General features: G+C 45.3%; 1 protein-coding gene across 2 annotated transcripts in view; it reads right to left on the bottom strand.

The window, feature by feature from the left end:
- SLC7A8 (solute carrier family 7 member 8) overlaps positions 1–22,530 on the bottom strand; it is a 62,692-nt gene that overhangs the window by 23,113 nt on the left and 17,049 nt on the right. For both annotated transcript variants that reach the window (XM_049897963.1, XM_049897962.1), the window contains 2 exons: positions 14,031–14,235; positions 12,935–13,086 (listed from right to left, as the gene is read on the bottom strand). In XM_049897963.1, coding sequence (XP_049753920.1) covers positions 12,935–13,086; positions 14,031–14,235 — 357 coding nt within the window. The remainder of the gene's footprint in view (positions 1–12,934; positions 13,087–14,030; positions 14,236–22,530) is intronic.

Genomic DNA, 22,530 nt, shown 5'->3' on the forward strand with positions numbered 1-22,530 from the left:
TCCCTTCACAAATCATCTGCTCTGGTGTCCTTCAACTCAATTTATCTGGTAGTACGGGGTCACGGCACAAGGATGGAGTTTTTACGGGGTCACGGCACAAGGATGGAGTAGGGGGCTGTAGGGCTAGTAAACAGAAGGCAAAGACACTGAACCAGGAGCCCAGGGTCCTTGCTCAAGCAAGTCCCCATGCCTTGGTTTTTCCTTTACAAAGTTGCAATTACACCAACCCTTATGAATCAGGTGTCTCCCAGTTGCTAGAAAAGAATGCTCTGCAGACAGCCAGGGAACACTGCTGCTGCTTAGTGGAGACTGAAACTTCCCTGTCCTTCCCACAGCGGGCAGGGTATACACCATCATAAACAATGCCCTGTTGGCCAATGTGGCATTGAGATCCTGTAACATGTCTGTCACACAGTAGATGCTAATGCTTACTGGATGGAGGATGGATAGATAGATAAATCTATGCAGAAATTATCAGTGAGGGTACATAGGAGCTCTTGCACTGTCCTTAGGGAGTAAATCCACCATATGTCTGTCAGTTTGTCATCCTATGGTGGCTTGTGTGTTGCTATAATGCTGGAAACTAAGCCACCAGTATTTCAAATACCGGCGTGGTCATACATGGTGGACAGGTTTCAGCGGAGCTTCTACACTAAGACAGGTGGAAAGCCGTGCAGATCTATTTCCGAAAATTAGCCAATGAAAACCTTACAGATCACAACAGAACACTGTCCTACTGGCTGGTTTTGGACATGTCATCAGGAGGGATCAATCACTAAATGAGGATATCAAATCTGTTGCTGTCAATTCAACTCATGGTGAACCCATGTGCTACAGAGAACTGCTCCGTGGGGCTTTCTTGGCTGTAATTTTTATGGAAGCAGATTGCCAGGCCTATCTTCAGTGGCACCACTGGGTGAGTTCAAACCAGCACCTTTGCATTCAGTAGTCGAGGGCTTTAGACAATTCCACATGCATACTGGTTTCCCTGCCTTGACCTCCCCTCCCACTGGCCGCCTTGTCAGTGTCATCATCCCATGTCCCTTTTGAACCCTGGGAACTCCATTTGGATTTCTTGGTCTCATTGGCTTGCACCTTTCTTAGGAGTGGGCTACAGGCGGGTGAAAACACTTGTTTTCCTTTAGGAAAAGACCTCCCCTCCTCATCTTTTCAGATAAGTGAAAACAGGCAGTAGACAGAAAAAAAAAAAGATGCGTAGGCTTGCCAAAGTCCATAAAGACAGATGGTGAAGAAGACAGGGAAAGAGTGCCCTTTAAGAACCAACTGCGCGGAGGAAGGATGGGGCGGAGCAATACAAAACAAGAGTGAGAGAGAAAAAGGGCTTGAGAAAAGGAGGCTAGAGAGTGGCCAGGGCGGAGAAAAAAAAGAAAGATGGCATGTAGTAAGCAGACAGATGCTGAAAAGGGAAGCTAGTGACGACATTTTGTAGAAATTAGAACACCCTGTTCCTCTCCAGGACTTCAAAATAAGCACCTTTCAGGAATGGTGCACCCCTGCCCTCTGAAACAGCGGTAAATTTCACCGGGTCACGGGCCTGCCAGAAGGGTTGGTTTCTGTCTCACCTTTTGCTGGGACGGGTACTTCTCTGCCTTCTGTCACGCTCAGGCCAGCTCCCCCTGACTCCCTGCCTCATGGAGCCGGAGCAATCGGGTGAGGAGATACCCTTCTGATCAGTCAGTCCTGCGGAGGTCCACGCAGGAGCAGCGGCGCGCCCAGCCTGGGGACGGGGTGTGGCAACAACCGGCTGTGGGACAGGCTTGGCCGGCCTCCTTGGCCGACAGCGGCTCCGGGCGGGAACTGGGCGCGTGTTTCCAGTTGTGGAAAAGCTGCTAAGGCTTGGCCTGTCTAACCTGAGCTGTTTCCAGATCTCGGAGGTAACCAGAGCCGGCTGCCAAAAGGTGCTGATAGGCAAAGAAAACACCAAGCCCTGTCTGAGTTCTAAGGCACACAACCCGAGGCTCTGATAAGGTTCTAGTTCTGCCCGTGGGCACAGGCCACGCTGAGTCATCTCTCCTCCTCGGAAGTCAGAGAAGCCTGGGGCAGGGGGCTGCAGCGGGGAGACACAGAGCCAGCCCCCTACAACCCTCAACCTGGGCACATATTCCTGCCGGCCTGGGCTTGGGACATTTTTCATATGGCTGAGGAGCCACGTTATAGAGTTTCCAGGCACCCTGCCTACCTAAAACAGGTTTGTATTATTGTATGTGTAAATAACTTGACTGGTGAAAGACAAAAGCATCAGAACAAAACTGCAACAACAAAAAATATCAAAGCAGCCCTTCCTCGTAAACTAAGCTTTGGTCCCAGTGTCTATAGGGTACACAACAGGGAGTTTGGTTTTTAAATAAATCTTGCCTACCACACTGCAGTAACATCCGCCCTTCTAAAGCCCTTTTTATCTCAAAACACTGACAATGTTTTCGAAATCTCAGATCCCTCTCTAAAGATCCCAGCCTTCCGGCAGGGCGCCTCCCCTCCAAGGACAAACAAGCAGAGGGGGTAGGGTGCAGAGAAGCTATTGGGCGCTGCTGGAGGTCCTGTATCACACAGCTTTTCCTGGACACTTTCAGCTAAGCTCCAGCCCACATTACCCTCCCCCCTACCTTTCCTGGCTCTCTCTCTTCCCCTTCCTTTTTATCCTGTCCCCTCTGTGCCAGTTGCTGGACCTGGAGTTTCTGCTGAATCACCATCTAGCATTTAGTCTAGCCAAGAAGCCCCAACACCCAGTTCAGCATTTTCCAAGAGCTGAGTAGTTCTCTTTCGGCATTAGCTAACATGGCTCCTGAGCTGAGGAGGGGAAAAGAGAAAAACTGGATACCTGGAAAACACAGACGCAACATGTCAGGCCATACAAGTACCTTGGAGAGCCCCATTTTAATCCTCCTCATTATTTTTCCAGCCTGTGCCTGAAAAATTCCTGTTATCTCACTCCGCAATTCTCAGGGCTGGTGCCACCCAGACACAGAGCAAGGAGGGTGTTGGAGCTGCACTGGGCTCAGGAGCGGAGCCAGATTCTCCCTCATACTCAGTGTTGGAGAAGAGGGTGTGGGTCCCAGGAGGCCTGGTTGGAACTCAGACTGGGATGCTTGTGGGCTGTTAGCGCACATGGAGGTCTATAAACCTGGACGTGGGCTATAAAATTCCCAAGATTGGTTCAGTTATAACCCAATTCCGAGGGCAGCTAGTGCTCAAACTTGCTAAACTCTCAACACAAGTTTTGGCCTCCCTTCTTTCCCCCAAGACCCCCAGTACCACTAGACCTCACTGTGATAAGTCTTCTGATTGATGCTCTTGGGTATGCGATATAACCCACATTAACCCTTAAAAATTCACCAGACACACTTAATGGGCGATTTCATAAACCACAGGTACTAGGTTCTCTGGAAAGGACGAAGTGGTCTTTCAGAGTCAGCAACAAAAGGCCAGGGGAGAATTCAGGCTTCTAGGCTGGTTAAAGAAAGTAACCAAGGTGGAAGCTGGACTCCAGCAAAAATTCTGTTTCAGGGAAACTCGATCTTTATTCTTCCAACCTGGAGTGGGCAAATTCCAAGAAACAAGACCTCTTATTCCCAATTTTCAGGGCTTGGGCTATATATATATGTAGGCACACCCTTTGAATGGCAGAACTCCGCACCTAGTTCAGTCCAAACCAAAACCAAACCCAGTGCCGACGAGTCAACTCAGACTCATAGCGACCCTACAGGACAGAGTAGAACTGCCCCATAGAGTTTCCAAGGAGTGCCCAGCAGATTCGAACTGCTGACCCTTTGGTTAACAGCCATAACACTTAACCACTACACCACCAGGGTTTCCTAGTTCGGTCCAGTCTGAGTAAAAGCTGGAAACCAGAAGAAACACTGTGGGAAGCCAAGAAAGAGAATGGGATCTGGACCAGGAATTATACAGAAACTAAAAAGAAGACCCTGACTTCTTAGATAGCCAGTGAGGGAATAATCTGGTCTGAGAACAGACTAGGTTTTGACCAATGGATATACATTAGTGGATCTCTAGGGAAGAAGACCTCCATAAAAGTCCTTTAAAAAATTTTTTTTGGTAAAATATATACAACAAAACATTTGCCATTTCAACCATCTCCATAAAACTCCTGAATTTGCTGTAATATACGTGACTTCTTGCTACGATTTATAATCTGCAAAGTACTGTACCAATATTGCTCTTTTCAGAGTTCAGGACTCAGATGCTGTTACAGAAACATAAATGATGATAAAAAGATATTTTCATTTCCAGGGCTATAGCCACAAGGTATACTCCAGAGACCTTATGAGGCTCAGAGGGGAAAAAATGGCATCAAAGAATGGGCATTTACTCTACCATTATAGACATGCAGTCCAAACACAGGGGATGCCTTCCTCCAGTCCCAACAACAGATCTTAAATATTGGTGGGTGAAAGAGAAGGATAGAAAAGATAGACGGACCAGCTCAACCCAGTCTGAACTGCACCAGTAAGAACACATTAAAATATGATCCAGTGTCATCCTTGATTTATTTCAACTGAATCCCTAACAAGAAGCCTGTACGTTATCCTTGACTCCCTCACCCTTCCTGCCAATTCTACCTTCTAAATGCCTGATACTTCTTATCTCTACCTCCATTGCCCCATCCCTGGTTCACATGATTGTCATCGCTACCCTCTACCCTGGATTTCTGTAACGCACCAAATCCATCCTTCACCCTTGCAGCCAACATGATTCTTCTAAAATACAAGTATGATAATGTCACTCCCTTGTTGGAAACCCTTTAATGCCTTCCTATTGCTCTTTGGGTAAAGTTCGGTCTCCAGCATGGTCCATAAGATACTTCATGACCAAGTCCCTGTTTTTCTCTACATCCCTTACCTCCCAGTCAATGCTGTGGCTATTCTGAACTACCTGCAACCCTCCTGCCCCCACAAAGGGCTGTCCCTAGAGCTTGGCACATGTTATTTTGGATATCTACTGCTGCTATAACAGAAATGCCACAAGTGGATGGCTTTAACAAAGAGAAATTTATTCTCTCACAGTCTAGTACACTAGAAGTCCAAATTCAGGGCACCAGCTCCAGGGGAAGGCTTTCTCTCTCTGTCGGCTCTGGGGGAAGGTCCTTGTCATCAACATTCCCCTGGTCTAGGAGCTTCTCAGTGCAGGGACTCTGGGGTCCAAAGGATGCACACTGCTCCCGGCTCTGCTTTCTTGATGGTAGGAGGTCCCCCTGTTTCTCCGCTTATTCTGTCTTTTATATCTCAAAAGAGATTAACTCAAGATACAACCTAATCTTGCAGGTTGAGTCCTGCCTCATTAACGTAATTGCCTCTAATCCTGCTTCATTAACATCGTAGAGATAGGGTTTATAACACATAGGAAAATCACATCATATCACAAAATGGTGGACAACCACACAATATTGAGAATCATGGCCTAGCCAAGCTGACACACAATTTTGGGGGGCACGATTCAATCCATGACACATGTTAATTGTTCTGACCTAGAACGTTTTCCCCATTTCATCCCACTCCTCCCTCCTTTCCAAACTGGACACTGCCTGGCTATCTCTAACTGTTCTTTCAGCCTCAACATATATGTCACTTTCTCCAAAACTTTCTTTAATTGCAGCCCCCTGACTCCATTTCTTTTACAAGCTCCCTGTCATTCTGTGGCACTTACCACTTTGAACTGAAATTCCCTGTATACTTGGAATCATCCATAGGACTGTGAGTTGCTTAGTTCAGGAACTAAATACTCCCATGCCTAGCACAGTGCTTGGAGCAGAGCAGACAAGCAAATATTTGATAATGACTGCATGATTTTGTATTCTCCACAGTACCTCTAGAGGACACACAAGTGGAGCCAAAAAGTACTTATTAAGAGAGACGGCTTAATTTTCTCCTGCTGCTGCTTCAAATGAGAACAAGTTTTTTTTTGTTTTACTTTGTTTCATTTTGGGAAGGGGTTGGATTTCACTGCTATATCCCCTGTGCCAAGAACAGTACCTCGCACATCATGGGTACTTGATAAATGTTGAATGAATAAAATTTTGTCATTCTCATTTATATGATACTTCCTAAGAGTCTGTTAGGGACTGAATGGTGTTCCCTAAAAAGAAATGTGGAAGTCATAATTCCTATACCTGTAAATATGACCCTATTTGGAAATAAGAGTTTTGTTTTGCTACCAAGGTCATACCAGAGTAGAGTGGGTCCTAAACCTAATGACTTCTGAGTGATGTTTTAAAAAAAGAACAGCATAAACACACACACAAGATAGACGCCATGTGAGGATGAGTATACAAGCAAAAGAATGCTAAGGACTGTGAGCAGAAACCAGAAACTAGGAGAGAGGTCCACAGAAGGGATCTACATGGCCAAGACCTGATTTGGACTATTAGTCTCTAGACGTATGAGAAAGTAAATTTCTGTTTTTTAAAGCCACTCGCTTGTGGTTTTTTGTTTGTTTGTTTGTTATAGCAGCACTAGGAAACTAAGGCAGAGCCCCAATCTCTTTCTGAGTTATACTCCTCTACAGGGGGCTTTCAAGCAGGATCCTAGAGTAACCACCCTGAGGAATACTTCTAACCAGAGACTACTCACTGCTCCTCAGAGCCGTGGGAGAATGTGGAAGGAAGAAATAGAGAAAACACATTCTAACCACTCATCGCAAACACTGGACACAGTTAAATTAAAACACATTTAATTTTGATTTGTAGACAGCTAGAATTCCTCCCCCTTAAAAGTCAATCGATAGTTCATTGTGTAGTGCCTGAGGTCTTAAAAGCTAATGAGTGGCCATCCAAGGCACAACAATTGGTTTACTCACCTGGAGCAACAGAGGAAGAAGGAGAGTCAGGAGAAGAAGAATACGGAATGTGTGTCTAATTGCCTCCATGAACAACTGCTCCCTTTGCCGTGAAACCAGAAGTGGATGGTGCCCAACTATCATTACTGAATATTTTAATCAAAGATTCCACAGAAGAATCCTGACCAAAAAGGGGAAAATGCAGAATAGAATTTCAAGTTCTCACATACTATAGAATTTCTGGAGCCACGGAGGGTGAATGAACCCCTGAAACTACTGCCCTGAGATAATCTTTAAACCTTAAACCAAAAATATTCCCTGAAGTCACCTAGAAACTGAACACTAGTTTAGCTTAATTAGTAAAAAAGGCCTGCCTTGAGCATTACGCTGTTTTAAGAACTATCTATGTGGGATCAAATTGACAACTGCAATTCAAAAGATTAGACAGGAACCTTAGGGAGCAGTGAATTTATGTTAATCGAGGAAGAAAAACTCAGAAAAGGAGGGTGAAAATGACCGCACAACTCGAAGAATGTAAGAAATATCACTAAATTGTACATGTACAAACTGTTGAACTGGAGTATTTTTCGCCGAGTATATTACCAACAACAACAAAATAAATAAAATTTAAGAAAAAAAAAAGTCAGTCGACCAATATGTTACTCCTAAATCTTTGTTTCTTGTTTTTGTCATTTCTCCATCCTTACCAGCCTGGATAAGTGCTTAGCCTACTATCTGGTCTCCCTGCTTCAAATTTTATGGTCTTTTCTTTACTCAGATATGACCCTAATCATCTCACTCCTCTGCTCAAAATCCTTCAGTGGCTCCCCATTCCTTGGGTAAAATCTGTTTTTCTCTGTATGACATATGGAATCCTTCAAGATCCGGCTCTTGCTCACTTGTTCAGCCTCATTTCCTGTCACTTCCCTAGGCTTTACCCACACAAAAGTACTTGCTTTTCTCCAACAGGCCACTTCTTTCTTGACGCCAGCTCTTGCCTGTGCCTTCCAAGACTCTCTGTAATAACACCTCATCTCCACTCAGTGTAGGAGGTCATATGGTGATTAACTGATGGATTTCCGGTTTCTTTTTTTCCCTAGAAAATCTATTTACAGAATAATTTTAGTTTTAATATATCATAAAAATGAAAAATGAGATTTTATTTGCATTCACCATTGAGTAAAAATCAAGAGATTATCTACATGTTTATATTTTAAATGCTGGGTAGTTAGAAGATGCACAGAGAAAAAAAGGGACTTAAAGGTATGGGAATTAAATCTAGGTCAATATGTATTTGTTTGGATTCATATACACAAGGCTGATCAGATACCCAAGGGGCTTTTTGGGGAAAAGGGAAGGGCAATAAGGCAGCACTGCCCAGGTATCTGATGCGATGGGTTTAGGCTTAGGGATAAATACGGTGCTAAAGAATACAGAGCCTCAAGGGAAAATGAACTGAGATTGAGGGATTTAGATGTTAGGAAAGATTATTGAATCCTCTGATGTCATGGGACTAATTTGCAAGAGACTTTCAAAATAACGTACATAAGTTTATTTATCAGAGCATCCTGCATCAAGGACCCAGAAGCTTTCTGCAGAGGAATTGCAGAATAATTTAGGGTTAGAAGTAACACAGAAAGTAAATCCCTTTCCTCTCCAAACAGCTCAAGGAAGAGGGAGAAATCTGAAACCCTGGAAAACCAGCCTTTTGGGAATCTGGGAATCTAACAGATTAGAAGAGAAAAGCACTTTTTTACTTGTGAAATACATGCAGGGTATTTATTGCCCTAAAAAAAAAAAAAATTTTTTTTTCAGGACAAGAAAGAAGTTGGGAGAAGGAGCTTCTTTAGTGCAAGACATTCAAGGGAGAGGAGGGAGACTTGAATGGGAAATAAATTCTACTCCAGATGCTGGATGCGACCCCAGCCCGGAAAGAGATGAAGGAGGCCAGGAGCTGCCTGAATGAAAGGTGGCTCAGTTCCCCAGAGAAGAGAGGACAAACGATCCCAAAGGAAAACCCTGAGTTATTCTGTGTATAACTAGAACCTCTAGTAATAGCCAAAATATGTGGCTAGATGATAAAAGACCAAGCTGCAGAAAATAACCCATCAATATATATGGCTACATACCCAGATATGTATATAGATAATTACACTTTATTTAGAACTGTAAAGATATCTATCCAGCATTACCGTGAAAAGCAAAGATGTCACTTTGAGGAGTAAGGTGTGCCTGACCCAAGCCATGATATTTTCAGTTGCCTCATATGCATGCAAAAGCTGGAATATGGAATACTGAAGGAGAATTGACGCCTTTGGATTATGGTGTTGGCAAAGAATATTGAATATACTATGGACAGCCAGAAGAATGAACAAATCTGTTTTGGAAGAAGTACATACAGAATGCTCCTTAGAAGCGAGGATGGCAAGACTTCATCTCACATACTTTGGACATGTTATCAGGAGGGACCAGTCCCTGGAGAAAGACATCATGGTTGGTGACGTAGTTGTTGTTGTTAGGTGCCGTTGAGTTGGTTCCAACTCATAGTGACCCTACATACAGGATAAGGGGAGGCTTTCACAGTTAACTGTCTTTATATATCACTTGAATTTTTATATACAGACTACAGTCATTTACTTCTTGCAAAATAATTTTCAGAAAAAAGGAAGGAAGATAGAAAAGAAAAAAGAAAGAGCACCCAAGCAAACCACATAAGACACCAAAATGAAGTTCTATCACTGCCCAGTCCCCTCTTTCCTAATTCCCTCCTCCTGCTAATATGCTCGCTCAGGAGAAGGGAGAAAGGCTTCTCATTTAATTAAAATGTAAAATACTTTCTTTTTTTTCTGCTTGGTGGCTAGGAATATTTTGCTGACTCAGCAGTGAATAATCAGCTTTGACCTAAGTAGTAAAATAAGTCAAAGTGTGCAGCTGCAGTTGCATAAGCAAGATCCAAAGCTGCAGTTCCTTCTCTCTCCTACCCCTCCCCCTGTCCCCCCACTTCTGGCTCTGTGCGGGCAAGCCGGTTACAGCAGATTTTTTCCGCCTCTCCGCCCCCACCGTCTGGCTCATCCCACCAGCATTTCTCATCAGATCTTTCCAAAACGGCCCCACCACGGAACCAGACTTGACCTCAACTCCTCCCCCCCACAGCAAACCCCAACTGAAGGCTTTGCCATAACGTCTCTCCCCACTGGGATCTGTGCCCCGTTCTTGGCTCCCGGAGCCTGACTCTCCGTTATACGAGTCAGCTCTCCAAAGAGTAGCGGCCTTTTCCTCTAAACCTCTAATTCCAGAGTGGATGGAGCCCTGCCATCAGCTTTGCAAAAGGAGATGGCAGAAAGCAGTTTCCTCTGTAAATCCTATGCGTCTTCCTATGCAATCCCTCCATACCATTTCCAAGTCTCTACACTGCTTCTCTCCAGAAAAGGGCTAGATTCACTATTCCCAGTTTAACATTCAAAGAGATCCTGGCTGTACATCCAAAGAAGGCTGGACCTACTTTACTCAGCTGGCTTTCCTGGCACCTGCTAAGAAGACGTGGTGGGGGTGGATGTGGGTGGGTGGGAGGGGTGCTGGAATAAGAGATACCAGCAGCATGTAATGAAAGACAGCATCCATCAAGCCTTCTGAACAGCCTGGTTCCTGTTTTTCTAGATCCCTTAAGAGATGATTTGAGGGACCTGTAGAAGTAGGCTCAAAAAAACCCAAATGGTATTCAACAAACCAGAAAATAGAATCTCTGTGCACAGATTCAAAGCAGCTGGGAGGGTCTGGGGAGAGGAGGTGGGGCTCCACACCACTCACTTTTACATCTGGGAGGAAAGGGGTAGGGCAGAAGGTGAGGGCAGTAGCTGTCTTCTGTTACCCCTGAAAGAAATAAGGAGGAAGAAACCTGGGAATGAAAAGGGCTTAAGACGATTTCTTTGCTGGTAAAGGTGAAACAGTACTTGAACACACATCTCAAGGAGACTGAAAGTTTCTGCCTAAGATTGCCTACTGTCCAGCTGGAGATTTCCTTGCAGAGGACAGGCCAGGTAAGCTTTATTGAACCTTTGACACCACAGCAGAAATCGGGCAAAGAGAGGATCTTGTCATTGTTGTCATGAGTCAGAGTTTCTAAATTTCTCCTCGGTTCAGCTGCTCCCAAGTGTCCTGGTCAGTGGTGGGCTGAGGTGTACAACCTGTCTATCTGGAGCTGGGCTGCAGTCAGGAGAGATTCTTGTCTGCTGGGAGGGTTGGAGCCTCTGGCCTGAGAGGGAGCCCACGGAACTACACTACCCCGCAATGGGGTTTTGCACAAGGGCTACCCTGCCCCTGGTAGGCCTGGGGAATGCAAAGGAAGCGAAAGGGTCGGGCTGCCTTCGTTCCTCTTCCCGAGGGACAGACTGAACAGCCTCAGGGCTCCGTCTTTCTAGTTAAAGGGTAAGGGTGGCTTCTCGTCTGAGATACTTTAGCAGCATCAGCAGGATAAAGGAAGCTGTGTCTGTGTGCACGAGTTGCTGAAAATCGCAGCGGCCAGCACTCATGTGGTCCCTCTTCCCACCTCCCCCCACCCCAGCCTATCTGATGGCAGAAACATAGCTCTTCCTGCATTCCCACGCTCCCCCCTCACTCCCCTCCCTGCCCAGTTCTGGATCCAGCTAGCAAGCAAGGACAAACTAGCCCGAGCAGCTTGATGACTCCCCAGCCCACCCTCAGTGACTGATGACTGGGGCACTAGGTACCCAGCACTGTGCTGAGGGATCCCATTTGTTATCTCATCCAAAGGCAGGCGGGATGACCACCCCTGTCTGACAGTGGGGCTGGGCAACATGGCCAAGCACTCTCCCCAGTTAGAAAATGGTGGAGCCGACATGCAGACTCAGGCAGCCTCATCCTGGAGCCCACATCTCTTGGCCTCCAGATCTGCAAGCAGGCCTGACCAAGCACAAGGAATATACCCCAGACAAGTGTCTTGACCCCACAGTACCCGTGGTGGCCTGGCTGATGGGGGTTCTACCCCTGGGTTGAACACCAAGGCCAAAGAGGGCCCACTTGCCAAGACCACCTCTTGGGTCCCAGCTGCCTGCCCTGTGGGAGGCTACTAGGATGGGTGGGTGATCCCTCCTCCTGCCAGAGGGCCTGGGACAGGCACAGGCCTCTCCTATCTTCCAACCTGGGAAAAAACCTGGGAAAGGCATGGCCAGGTGGTCACTGCCCTCAGCTAAGTGTATGTGTGTTAGAAGCTGGGGACTGAGCTAGCTCCAGAAGGGGAGCATATCCAAGTATTTACTTTAGAAATTAGTTTTTTGATTGGAAGATGTGAATACCCCCCAATCCATTGAGACCCCTGATATCAGAGACTAAGGGTTGAGACTTCTTAGGAACACGGTTTTGCAGAACTTCTCTATAAAGCCTCTCTACCTTATTCCACATCATAAAGACCTTTCCCCTCTGAATTTTTACTGCAGTTGCAATCCTAACCATAGGCTCTGTATATCTGGCTTTTCTCCCCACTTACACAGCAAACTCATTGAAGGTAGAGGCCATAGGCAACGCATCTTTGTATCCCCGATTCACACCATTTAAACTCTCCTTCCCAAGAGTTTAAAAAGTGTGAGCTGGCCAGTTGAGGTAGAAGGATCTGCTGTTATGAGGCCAGAAAAATCTTACTAGGAGCGGCCAGAAGCAGCCAGGGCGTGTGGTGAGATGAAAGGAGAAGGAACCAGGAGACCTGGGCTCTCCTGAGGGCCTGCAACCCCGGGTAAGTCACTTGCCTGACTCTCTGCTTCCTTATCTGCTGGAAAAAATGATAAGACCAGCCCAGCCTACCTCATGGATTTGTCATGAGGCTGAAACCAGATAATACAGGTGAAAGTACTTTGTGTTGTGTAAAGAACTCTGCCAGTGAAAATTACTGTGCCTCTGAGCAGCTCCTTAAGATTTTTTCTTTTTTTAAGCACCAGATAATTGTATACAGAATCCATTCATTCAAACCACACTTGTAAGCTGTTGAAGGAAAAAAAAAAGAGAGGGGGAAAAAAAAAAGGAGGGAAGGAAAGAAAGAGGGAGTGGAAAGGGAATCACAGACATCAAACCACCAGGAAGGCTGCCCTGAGGGCAAGGCCCAGGTGACACTTACATAAGCAGATGGCAGCCAGGATTCGAAGGCCATACTCTGGGGGGATGCAGGTGGGGAAGAGTGGCTGTAACACGTAGTTGGAGAAGGTGAGGGAGATGACAGCCTGGTTGGTGGGGTAGATCACCAGCACAGCAATCCACAGCCTCAGGAACCTGAGGGAGGAACAGGACAGGACTTGACCCAGGACAGCAATGGAGATCCTCCCCACCCTTTGCCAACAGGCATAGCAGGGATTCCAACTCATCTGGGAAAAGCTTGGGCAAGTCAAAGGGCAGCCTTGGGAGGGAGTGTTTTCAGGGATGCTGAGGAGCCCAGCCACCCTCAGATGAGACACCTAGCCCTCTGAAATGACAATAAAGTGATTTAATAAAAAAAGAGCTAAGTTTCAACTAGTACTAACACAAGTTCTGGCATTCCTTCTCTCTCCCCTCTCCTTTCATCATCTCTTCTCTCCCACTCTGGCTCCCAGCACCCAATGGAATGAATGGAAAGAGAAATTTTACAACTCCAGAATTTTGACAGCCAGGACACGCTGAGGGTGTGGCTACTTAACTAACTGCCAGTGGAGACACAGGATGGGGTTTACAGGAGAAACAGCCTCCATACCTTTCTGCCCATTGGTTAGGGTTGAGCTCTTCCACAGCAGGGCTGCAGAAGTTGATGAAACTCAAAATCAGGACCTGGGTCTAGAGGGGGACCATTACCCTTGATAATGAGAGAAGAGGGTACCCTGTATCTCAGGCAGTTCAGTCTTACTAGTTAAGATAAAACAGCTTTGTATTTGTGACTTGCTTTCCTTGGGAGTCTATGGTCAGCATTGTCATATGGTTCTATTTGCCCTCACTCGTTGAATTTGCCCAGAAAAATCAACATAGAGATTAAAACTGCAAGCCTGGTTCCTCTACACTCTTGGGAGCATCAAGGGGACACAAGGCTACACCAGCACCATGACATGGAGACAAAAGAGAAATCCCGTTCTCCACTTCTGCTCGTCACACTGGTGGTTGGAAATCCCTGGCCTTGACTTCCTCCAATCTGACCACTTTCTGTGCACTCCTTCTTCTTTCCCCACTCAGGCCCCCACAGAGCTTCTTACCCAGCCAGTCCTCCGAAGATATCCTTGACATAGGAGTAGTCACCACCAGATCTGGGGATGGTGACCCCAAGCTCGGCATAGCACAGGGCTCCCACAGCTGTGATGAGACCCGTCACGATCCAGATGATAAGCGCGAGGCCCACAGAGCCAGCATTCTCCAGCACGCCCTTTGGCGAGACAAAGATTCCAGAGCCGATGATGTTCCCTGCACAAGGCACCAAGGGTAAGGAGGCACAGTTGGCGGGACTGGCATTTGCAGGGGTAGTTTCATCTCTGACCCGATTCTAAAATGCCTTTGGGATGTATAAACCATCTTTAGGCAGGGTGTCTAGAAATAATTCTCCCTAGAAGTAGGGTAAAGAGGAGAAGAGAACTGGCATATATTTAGCCAGGAAATTGGTCAGGTACTTCACATGTTTCATTTAACCTTCGGGACACCCTGTGGAGTCAGGTATCATGTCTCCCATTTTACAGAAGAAAAAACTGAGTCTCAGACATATTAGGTGAGTTGCCCAAGTCCACACAGTAGTAAGTCGTGGAGCAAGTACTGAATTTCAGGACCTTTTGGCTGGGCTACATGTGGTCCACCGAAGATGCCAAGGGTCCAAGATGGACTAAAAATATATATAATAGCAAGGTTGGCAAAGCAGGTTGTTCTCAGAGACCAGTTGCCGTCCAGATGGCTTCAAAAATGAGCCAAAGGGCAACACCCTTTGGACAGAATGTGGGCACATGTGACTGGGGATTTTTTTTTTTTACAAGCTAAACAGCACCCCTGGAGGCTGGCCTCTACCCCAGACTCGACAGCCCCACCCTTAGTGAGGAGCATGAAATGACCCTATAAAGACATTTCTAATAGTCTGGAAATGGTTTGTAGGAGTACAATATGTGCAAAGCCTCAGCACTGTATTCTAAAGGTCATTCCTTCCTTTATTTCATGTGACCCTCACAGCAACCTATGGGATTCAGGAAGAGGAAGAAAGGCAGGTATTTCCGTCTTTATTTTACAAACCAAGAGACTGAGGCCCAGAGGGGTTAAGTGGCTTTCTCCAAATTCCACAGCTACTGATGGGTAAAATTGGACCTAAAATCCGAGTCTCCTGATGCTTAATCCAATGCTCTTCCCACTAATCCACTTCTGCTTCTATAAGCAGGGGGCTGCTTTTCTCCTGAGAGGTTCAGCCAGCAGCAAGTACTGAAGGGTTTGCTTTTGGGATATGTGCTGGGCAGGGGATGAGTGTGGGGACAGCTCTTGATATGCTTCTTCCCCAGTTTTTCTTCATCTACTTCTTATGATTAAAGGCAGTGGTCAGGGTCTACTGGATGGGTGCTTTGAAAACTCTCTCTTTGTGCCCTTGCCAGCTACACCACTAAATGCCTAAGGGATCCTCCTCAGGGAAGAAGCAGAGGCTAAATGGATCCAGGTAGAGATGCAGAGCTGGAATATTATGAGGCCAGATGGATTTGATGAGGTTCTGAGGACATCTCAAATTGCCACCATCTCTCTTCAGTGATTTGGAACCAGTACTAGGCTGAATGAGATAGAAAGTATAGGAGTCTATGCTCAGCTTTCGGAAACTGACTTTTGGATCACAACTCTAACTCAACTTCAATCCGGCCTTGAAACTTTCATTTCTAAACCAAAATTCAATTTTTAATCCTCGGCCATGCACCCATGTGTTGCAGTCAAAGGGGGAGAGAAGAGGTTATTCTCATTCCAGAAGCAGTAGCTTTCCATTCCTCTGGGATGCAGAATATGCCACCCTTTTAAAACAAAAACATTGTAGTGTGAGATGAGAAATGGGAGAAGGAAGGAGTCTAGAAGGGCATAAAAACAACGACTAATGAGACTGGAATATAGAATCAGAGGCCACAGCACCAACTACATGCAGATGGAAAGGGAGCACATTTCTGTCCTAAATACGCCTTCCTTCCTTTTCTTGGTGCTAACACTTTACCCCAACAGAACAGGGCTGCTTGTAGAAACCCAGCTAAAACAAGACACAATCCCTCCTCTTCAAATTTGTGATGTCAATATCAGGCAAAGAGAAGATTAAAAAAAAAAAAAGAGAGAGAGAGAGATTCTGAGTGCCATCAGCTCTTAAAGATTCTTCCTTTTCTTAAATGTTTTTTTAAAGTCCTATGATAAGAAAAAAAAAATTTTTTTTTTCTTATGATAAGAATCAGGGACATCTTTCAGTCCTCCTCTCTCGTCAGCCAGCCTCCATATGTGCTTTGCATGAAGTGTAGGGTTTGTGGATACTAAAAGACCTGATCGTAGTAACCCAGGACTCAGGACATGTACAGCTTGTCAAGGGAGCTCTTCACCTGCAAAAACTGCTGCTGTTCCTTGTAAGGCACCAAGTGCTGGATGGTGAAAGAATGAGACAAGTGGGGTTGCTAATATTGCTGAAAGATGACAGTAAACTCCTCGCCCAGGAGAAATTTATCAAAAGTGTGATCTACAGGGCATTTCAAAGGCAGCCAAGAAGAGCAATAGTACTAGGGTTATAAAACTAGCTCAAGGGATTGGAAAAACAATCAATACAGGAGGGGAAAAAAACAAGGTTTGACTTTGGTCTTTAAGGTGCTGAGAAGGGAGGGAGGAACAGCTAGGCATTTCCTACAGCCAGGCATGGCTGTTACAAGGGAGAAGAAAGGGAGCGGATGTTATTTAAAAGATCTGATCTTCTCAGGAATGAAGCAAGTCAATGTTCCACTAAGGGCTCTTGAAAAACAAATGCTGTAATCGGGATCAGTAAGCCCTTTTCTTCTCCTGCTTTAGCTCTGACATTTCCAGAGTGTGTGTGCTCTCTCCCTCTTTCTGGGTTGCGGAAGCCATGGGAATGTGGGATGTACCACACTAGTGGAGGGGTCGACTCCTATTCCTGTATCCCCTCATTCTCGGATAACATAACCTTCCATGGAGCTACCAAAGTGACTGCAAGGGTTGCCGCAGCTTGGCATTGGGACAAAAGTCCTCATTTTATAAAAATTGAGTTCTCCCTCCAAAAACATCTTAACCTTGACCAAATTAAAATTACAAAGCTAAAAATAAAAATGGAGCTATACCAGCCAAAACTGAGGGCTAAGGAACAGGAAGGAGAAGAGTGCCTCTTTCTGATTCTAGAAAGCCACTACCTAGAAAACCAGAAGCAGATAACATTTCCCGCATCTTAGAAACCTGTGGAACGTCTGTAGGGAAGTAACAGCACTCACAGCAGAGCTATGTTTGGGAGCATAAAGAAGAGTTTTCTTAAAAGCAATATGTACTACATACAATCTTTAGTGTGGTTATTTGATTGATATTTATTTCCCTACTAGACTGAAAGCTCCATTGAGAGCAGTATCAGTGTTGCTTTTCCTCACCTGTGAAATGCCACATAGTAGGCCAAAAAACAAACAAACAAACAAAAAACCCATAGCTGTCAAGTTGATTCCAACTCATAGTGATCCTACAGGCCAGAGTAGAACTGCCCCATAGGGTTTCCAAGGAACAGCTGGTGAATTTGAACTGCCGACTTGTAAGATCAGCAGGCGAACTCTTAACCATTGCGCCACCAGGGCTCCCATGTGGGCACTTCATAAATGTTTATCAAGTGAATGATGCCTGACATCAATCCAGAACTTATCTCCACAGAGCAATTTCATATACTTGTTTCTTTGGAAACTCCAAGCCCTGTGAAGTATGTCAAGTGTGCATTGTAGATGAATGAATAAAGCAACCCACTTACTTCACTACTGAGGAAGGTAGACTGGCTATTATTATCATCCTCAGTTTACAGGGGAAGAAAGCAGGGCTACCATTATTCTCATTTTCCAAATTTGGAAATGAGGGAGGTATTATTATCTCTGTTTTACAGATGAAGAAACTGAGACCCAGAGACATAGTTATTTGCCTACATCACAGGGTAAGTTACTAGTAGCTGGATTAGAACCTAAATCTTCTGTCATAGCTTCAAGCCTTTCCCTGAAAATAAAAGCCCTTCCTACATACACGGAAGTCAGTTTTACCTGATCCCTTCTGTAGGCAATGAGAATGGTTCACAGACAACACTTACTAAAACGTTGGAACACAGATCTGATCCCTTCCTTCTATTGCAATACCACCTTCAATAGTGGTATACAAAACTCTCACATTACCTTACTCGATTCTCATAATAACTTTCTTAGCTGTCCGAGGGAAGTACAGTCATTCTTATTTTACCTTTACAAAAACTGAGGCTTGCAGAGGTGAAGAAACTTGATCAAAGTCTCACACTGTGTGCAGTAGGGCCTGGACTAGAGGCCAAGTCCTTGGACTCCACTATTTTATGCAGCCTCTCCTCTAGAAATCCCACAATATACACTTTAACTGCAGGGCTTTAAACCTGGATACTGTTCATATGGGACTGTTCTGAGTGGCTTTGAAAAAAAGAGAACTGGAAAGGGCTTTGCTACCTTGATTATGGACCTTTCTTGATGAGATTTAGAATGAAAGTTGATTATGGTGGGAATTTTTTACTCTTAGAGTCATTGTCTATAAACCCATTTAAGAATGAGCTGCATACCCATCCAGGATCACCAAGGTACTCAAGGTCAGGGTTTTAGTTCTCACCTCCCCACCCCAATTAATAGAGTAATCATTTTATCACATAGATCTTTGTGAGAAATGGGTTCTAGGATGCCTGGACAATGACGCCTAGCTTGGCTTGTTCTCTTAAAGAAAAGCCAAGCAAGCCACTCCATTAAAAAGGGGCCAAGTTGTATTAGTGGGCAAGTCTTCACTAGAAAACTTGCCAGAATTGAGAAAATCTGCGTTTGCCATGAATAATCACTAACTTCCCCACCTGTAGGCCAATACCCATTTGAGTTCTATTAAGACATTACTCACATCCAGGCCTGTCCACACTAGAATGTTGCAGCCATCAAACAATTTTCTAGAACATGAAATTACAGACTTCTAATACCCAACAGACCCTCAGGGCCAAAAGGCTTTGGCGTTCCTTACCAACTCATGCTAGTTTTGAAATCTAGTTACAGCTTCCTCCTGGTGCTTGGAGGTTCCGGCCATTTCCATAATATCCAGAGAAAACTGAAGTGAACTTTTGTATTTCTTCCTTAAAGTGTCTGGGAAGATCTCAGGGCTTCTCAGGACTGTGGGAGCAACATGGAAGCAGAGGCATGGGCTTTGATTCTCTTACCCTGTACACATTTTCCCCTCAGGGCTGTACAAACAGCTGCCTTAGCAGTGGGAGCAGGTCAAGACTCGGGCACATACCCTGTGGCGTGGCCATCTCCTGCAGAACAGAGATGTGGAAGGTACTGCAGGACTTTGCTGTTCTGGATTCCTTATGGAAAAAGTGAAAAGGACACTAGATGTAGAGTAGGAGGAGCCATTGAGTCCTTGCTTTGCCACTCACAAGCCACGCTACCTGAATCTGAGAGTCACTGTCTTGGTTATCTAGTGTTGTTATAACAGAAATACCACAAGTGGATGGCTTTAACAAAGAGAAATTTATTTTCTCACAGTTTAGGAGGCTAGAAGTCTGAATTCAGGGTGCCAGCTCCAGGGGAAGGCTTTCTCTGTCAGCTCTGGGGGAAGGTCCTTGTCATCATCAATCTTCCCTGGTCTAGGAGTGTCTCAGCGCAGGGACTCCAGGTCCAAAGGGCATGCTCCACTCCTGACTTTGCTTTCTCGGTGGTAGGAAGTCCCCTTGTCTCTCTGCTCACTTCTCTCATTTACATCTCAAAAGAGATTGACTCAAGATACAACCTAATCTTATAGGTTGAGCCCTGCCTCATTAACATCATAGAGGTAGGATTTACAACACATAGGAAAATCACATCAGATGACGGAATGGTAGACAATCACAATACTGGGAATCAGGCCTAGCCAAGTTCATATGCATTTTTGGGAGACACAACTCAATCCACAACAGTCACTTCCTTCATCCACAGTGTGGGGCAAATTGTTCCTGCTCTACCTACCTCACAGAGTTGTTGTGGGGATCAAGGAAGATCACATATAGTTGGGGACGCTTTATAAACTACAAACTGCTAACAAACATAAGACATCACTAGGATCTGTAGAAGCAGGGATACAGCCCAGTCCTCGAAGAATACGATGGGCTCACTTTGGGAGCCTTGGCTCTAAAAGAGCACTGTAAGGCCAGGACCATGAAGCATTCTCTGAGTCACTTGTCTGTTTGTCTAGGTATAATTTTTAGATGCCACAGGTGGGCGGGCAGCAGATAATTGCATCTCTAAAAGTATTTATTGAGCACCCACTCTGTACATGCTTGCTTTAGAAGGTAATTGGAAAGCACTTGTTCATACATGGACTTTTAACAAAATAGTTGGAGCCAAGTGACACCCACCAGCTACTGAAAGACAGGCATCATGGCCTGAGGGGCTAAGAGTGCTGGGCCCTCAAATATGCTCATTAAGGATTCACATCTGGCCTCCAGCACCTCCTTGCCTGGCCAGGGAACCAGGTATCAGCTGTGAAAGGGTTTGTCTACTTGAGTGGTTCTCAGCTGAGGACACTTTTGCCCCCCAGGGGACATGGCAATGTCTAGAATAATTTTTGGTTGTCATAACTCGGAGAGGGTGCTACTAGCATCTAGTGGGTAGAGGCCAGGGATGCTGCTAAACATCCTACAATGAACAGGACAGCCCCCCACAACAAAGAATTATCTAGCTCAAAAAGTTAATAGTGCCTAAACTGAGAAACCTTGGTCTACCTTCAGACCTCAATGTCACCATCTGGTTAATCTCTGAAGTCCCTTTCAGATTTGAAGTTGAGTGCTTTGATTTTGACTGGCTGCTATTACTCCACAAATACTTTCCAAGCACTTAACCACGCACGGATAAATACGTGGGAATGTGCAAATGAGTAAAACTCAGTCCCTGTCCTCAAGGAATTGTGTGAATACACATTGAACACATACCACAGGCTAGGGGCCTGATTTTAATACTCTACAAGAAACTTCTGTTTTACAGGTAAGTAAACTGATTAGTCGGAGCCCTGGGGGCACAGTGGTTAAGAGCTCAGGCTGCTAATCAATAGGTCGGCAGTTCAAATCCACCAACTGCTCCTTGGAAATCCTAAGGGGCAGTTCTGTTCTGTCCTACAGGGTCACTAGGAGTCAGAATCGACTCAGTGGCAATGGGTTTGAACAGACAAGTAACTTGTTCAAAGTTACGAAGCTTGTAAACAGGGGAACAGTTTGCAAACCCAAGACTATCTATCCCAAAGCCCATCGTTTTCTGGTTCCTCCCTTTCTACAACACACTGATGCAAGATCATAGAAAAATTCATTATAAGCTTTCCTCTTCCAGCAGTAGGCCCAACATAACAAGTGCCTCCTTATCCCTAAGGCAACCTGACCTGCCTATATCACCTGGCTTAGTCAACACACTACGCAGAACTGTGCTCTAACAAAGCAGCTAAAGCATGTATGCATTTTATAGATGTACAAACGGGCATCTTTGAAAAAAATATAAAGATGAGAAGAACACACTAATAATTCTGCAGCAAGGGTACTTTTCTCTGCATAATCTGCCTGCACGACGTGCAGCTTAGTGTGTGTGAGGTTGCCTGAAACATCCTTGGCCATATTGTGAAGCCCCCTCCCCCAGAATGACGTCACTGCTAAAGCAGGGAGCAAGCCAATGGGAAGCTTTGTGACTGTGACAAAGAATAAGGGATGAGATGTGGTGGATAAAGCCTTTCAGCTCAATCTTCACTCATTCTATAAATAAAACAGCTTAAAATAGACTTGAGTAATTATTTTGCTTCTTGGAAATAAAACTCACCAGAGGGTACGCAGCCCAGAAACTAGCATATAATGTGCTCAATGCATGTTTGTTGAGTGTTAAAACATGGAACAATCTTGAATCCTCCGACCAGCAGCCCCCACCCCCATCCCAGGGAGCAGCCCTGCGGTTTGCCATTTCAGATCTCCAGGGAGAAGGGACTCAGGGAGCCTCCTCTGAGGGCATGTTCTGGAAGGGGAACAAGGCATGGTCCTTCTTGCTGTGTATGCTCAGCAGGGAGTTAACAGTTTTTGGACTCCCAGGGTTCCTGAACAGTTATAGTTTTCTGTAGTTCAGAATATACTCTCGGGATCATTTGCTGGTGCCTGCTTTTCTAGACCCCCAATCCTACCCTAAACAACAACAGAAATTCCTGAAACATTTCTTTGTAGGCAGCTGTGTTGTGGGATCATCCCTCAGAGCAACAGCGGAAAACTTTGGTAGCCTGGTAACTAGAGAAACCCAACCAGTATGCCCCATACCTCCACCCCACTTTAGTAAGCCAATTAAATTCAGAGAAGTTGTACATAGTCATTCGATTTGGGTGCAGGGTGTTTTGTTGCTTTAGTTTTCCAAAATGAGCTGTTTGGTTTTATCTCTTGGACATAATTTTTTATCTTCTCGGTATCTATTGTCTTCCCCCTGGCCCTAAGTGTCTCCTGCTAGTCACTCATTCTACTCTAACTCTGCTCTTTGAGGG

This window comes from Elephas maximus, chromosome 10 (genome assembly GCF_024166365.1).
Source record: "Elephas maximus indicus isolate mEleMax1 chromosome 10, mEleMax1 primary haplotype, whole genome shotgun sequence".
Lineage (NCBI taxonomy): Eukaryota > Metazoa > Chordata > Mammalia > Proboscidea > Elephantidae > Elephas > Elephas maximus.